At 34.7% G+C, this 4,329-nt stretch overlaps 1 protein-coding gene across 1 annotated transcript; it reads left to right on the forward strand.

Annotated features, from left to right (window-relative positions):
* Positions 3,255–3,824, forward strand: LOC105160150 (dirigent protein 4-like). Its single transcript, XM_011077414.2, is given in 2 exon segments — positions 3,255–3,464; positions 3,467–3,824. Coding segments are annotated over 2 exon segments (498 nt in total). The 3' UTR covers positions 3,755–3,824.

The following is a 4,329-nucleotide window of genomic DNA, read 5'->3' on the forward strand; positions in this document are numbered from 1 at the left end:
TTCTTCTCCCTAGGCTTGCTTAAAAATAAAAACCTCACAAAAATTTCCTATACTACTCTCATTATATTTAAAAAGAAACCCCGACCAGAAATCGGGGGAAGTACATTAGGAGGAAGATAGCAAGTCTTATTATTGCAAGCCTAAAAACGAGAGGGAGAGAGAAGATAGCATTCCAACCAATAAACATACAAAAGGTCGTGGGCTTCGTGATCATCCACTAATACATTTCAAAGTATACATCTTATGTAATACAATAATTCATGATATCCAATATTAGAAAATAAATTATACAAAGAAAGCACATATTCTTAATTTCCAATTAAAAGATAATAGAAAATATGTGCATCCAATGCATATAATAAATCTAATTAGTTATGCAATTTTAATATTTTTGGAAAAATTCAATTTTATCAAAAAATGAAAAAGAACAACATAATTAATAATAAAGAAAATTTCAAGAAAATCAAATTTTTGAAAAACTGCGAAAAATAACCCACCATCGGTTGTCTGCCCTGCAGTGCGTGCTGACGTTGATGCCTGCGCGCCCGCCCTATCTACTACGTTCGTAGTGTGCGTGTCGGCCCAGGCTATGCGCAGGCTCCCTTGCCTGGGCGCGGGCCTGGCCGTGTGAGCACTGTGCACCAACAACAACAGTTCATGCTGCAATTTTCTTTCTTTTTTGTGTTTAATTTAAAATAGCAAAATAAAGCATAAACCCTAAAAAATTTTAAATTTTTCACATGCTTTAAACATCCATAAATGCAAAAAATGAATGAGCCAATTTCATCATATAACCAATAAACGAAAAGCGATAGAAACATGCTTCTAAAGCCGTAAAAAGCATGTTAACACATAACCATCGGCCCCTACATCGAACAGGTCTCTGATACCACTTGAAGGGATCTGTGGTACGGCCTGGGAAAGCTCTTGCGGGATTGACAAATAAAACGCATAATAGCAAAATTTTAAATGCAAAATTTAACGAATCCAAGGGGTGTAAGACATTCCAAAACCACTAATCAATAGTGTTATTTTGGAGTTGTTTTTCTTCTTGTTCTTTGTGCTATCTAACAATAGAAAAAGAACTATATCTAATTCTTAGTGTGGTTTGGACAAATTAGAGGGATTCTAATTTGGATCCTAAAGTGAACGGGAGAACGTAAATGAAACAACGCGCATAGCTGATCAACTATAAAAACAAAAGGTAAAGTTCCATGTTTTGTTTCTACGCTTTTTGTTTCATCCTATAGCCACTTGCCTAGCATGTTCATTTGCTCATTATTATGCTTTTGACAAACACCAAACGCCCGGGAATTTCAAAGGGAAAATCATTTTGATTCATTTTTAATAATTTTTTCATTTCACGCTTCTGCCGCGTTTACGGGTCATACCGATTCTTTCAGTGGTATTAGAGCCCGATTCGGTGTTGTGATTTAAGGATTAACATGTTATTATGAATTGAGCATGAACAACTTGTTTAATATGCTTTTGGAAAGCATGTTTTATGATTTTGTAGCATGATTATATGTTTAGAAAATACGTATTAATTTTGCTTTTAAATTATGAATATCTATGCATTTTTTGAAAATTGGATTTATGAATGATTTTATTTCATTTTTTAATTGTATAAATTCAAAAAAAAAATTAAAAAATGGAGTTGTATGGCAATGGCATGCGCGCGCCCGCTAGCGTGCGTGCCGGCTGGGGAGCGCGGGCAGCAGCAGACGGCCGTTTGTTGTCCAAACTGCTAGGCCTTTTGGTGTCGTTTTTCCCAAAAATTGAATTTTCATATTTTCTGCAATTTTTCTGAAATTATTTGTTCTGACTAATTTTAATTTTGGTTAACTTAAATTTTTCTAAAATTAAATTGTGCCTTATATTAATTTGGAAATGATTTTCAAGCAAACAAAAAAAAATATAAATTGGATGTTGATTGATATTCATTGTTTAATTGCGTTATTAGTACCTTATTTTCTGCATTTAACTATATTTTTGGTGTTAGATATTGGATATCTATTGTCAAATACATGAATTGTATTCATTTGTATAACATGTTTATATTTGATATAAATGTGTTAATTATTGTTTATTGGATAAACAATGGCGATGATCACGGAACCCATTGGCTGAATGCATGGTTTAATATTATGTTGGGTGAGGCCTGCGTGCCTCTTTGTTTTAATTCCTTTTTTCGCTTTTTGTCCTTGAAATAATAAGGCTTGCTTTTTTCCTCCTTTTGTACTCCCCCGACTTTTGATTGGGTTTTCAATTTAAATTATAATGAGTTTAGTTAGGAATGTGGGGTTTATTTATTTTGAATAAATATAAGCTTCCAAAGAGATGAAGGCCTAGGCCTATTGGACGGTGCTCGGCGGAACTCACGATGGAAGAACAAAGAGGAAGGCCCATTAGAATGATAATGGGTTACTATTTTGTAATAGTCAGGGTCATACGCTGGATTGACTATAGACTCACTGCAGGCTCAATGGGTCAAAATGTGGCTTGTGATCATCCAACAGGGCCGTGCTAGGCTTGTTTCTGCATGTGGTGTGTATTTTAATATTTGGAGTATGATGTGTTTGGAATGTATCTGTTTATACTCAATGATTAAAATTGATGCGTGCAAGATCTTATAATGATGAGGTCTCTGTTATAGCAAAACTTAACTCTCACTTGGATGGTCCAAGTTAAATATTAGGGCCATAATAAATTGAAATTCAAATGATTTGATTAAATCCAAGCCTTCCATCCACAACAATATGGTGTGGATGCTACTTTCACCCATTCGTGGTCTCATGAGTCGTGGCACATTTGGAATGAAAAGAAAGCTACACTATTGTTGTGAACTAATGGAATATACTCCTATTTTCCTGTCTCACGAGTCGTGGGGGGCGGCAGATGAGATATTTTTTTATAGAAAAATCGCAGTCAAAGCGCGTGTGGCCCAATTTTTGTACGGAGGGGGTTTTTTGAACTTTATTTTATATCATAGGGGGTGTATTTGATACTTTAATTTTCATAGGGGGGTTTTTGAACATTCCTATTATCACAAGGGGGGTCTCTGGATTTTTCACATGTTCTATGTATTAAATTGATTGTATATGTGTTGTATGTTTTATGAATAAATTGGTTATAAGACAAAATTTTAATTATAGGAAAAAATAACCTTAAAAAAAAACTTAAAAGAAACTGCTTGATAAAAGCAGAGAAATGGAGAAGGTTGTACTCGTGGCATGGATATTAGTACTTAGCGTATGGACTACTCCGAAAGCCGGCCGTATGAGTCAGTTCAGGAAAAGAGAACTCATCTTCGCTTCTACGTTCATGACATTCCAAGTGGAAACAAACCAAGTGCAGTGCAGATAGCTGGTCCAAACACCACTAAAAAAGAGGACGGACCGACACCTTTTGGCTCCACTTTCGCCATTGATGATCTACTCACGGAAGGGCCTGAGATAACCTCAAAAAAGTCCTTGGCAACGCACGAGGAATATACGTTTCATCGAGCCAGGACAAGGACTTGACTTTGGTCTTGTATATTGATCTTGGTTTTACAAGTGGGAAGTTTAAAGGGAGTTCACTCAGTGTGTTTTCCAGGAATCCGATAACGGAGAATCACCGGGAACTGGCTGTGGTTGGAGGGAGAGGGCGGTTCAGGCTGGCCAGGTGGTTTGTTTTGGTAAAGACATATTCCTTGAACACCACTAATGGTGATGCTGTTCTTGAGTACACTGTGGAGGTTGTTCATCCTTGAGGGATTAGGTTTTATTGTATAATGCTGGAAGTTCATGGAAACATTTGTCTTCTTTTCTAACTAATCATGAATCAGGTTTTAAAAAAAAAGAAATTGATTGACCGGTTTGTATATGTAACGTCCATAGAATTTTTCACGTAATTGGGAGACTAATTGGTAATTATTAGAAATTTAAATTTAATTAGTAAATAAATTATAGATTGAATTTGGAATATAATAACACTTGAACGGATTAAATTGGAGTTTATTATAATATTTGAAAGTAAATTATACTAATTAGGAAATTAGGAAGGACACAATGGTAATTAAAAGTATAATATATATATAAAAAAAAAAAAGAAAAAAAGGTGGGCAGTGGCATGTGCTGGGACCGCCTCACCACTAGTAACTCATTTGAGAGTGGGGGTTATATGATATATATTGTAACGTCCATAGAATTTTTCACGTAATTGGGAGACTAATTGGTAATTATTAGAAATTTAAATTTAATTAGTAAATAAATTATAGATTGAATTTGGAATATAATAACACTTGAACGGATTAAATTGGAGTTTATTATAATATTTGAAAGTAAA

Source organism: Sesamum indicum, linkage group LG4 (genome assembly GCF_000512975.1).
Source record: "Sesamum indicum cultivar Zhongzhi No. 13 linkage group LG4, S_indicum_v1.0, whole genome shotgun sequence".
NCBI classification, from domain to species: domain Eukaryota; kingdom Viridiplantae; phylum Streptophyta; class Magnoliopsida; order Lamiales; family Pedaliaceae; genus Sesamum; species Sesamum indicum.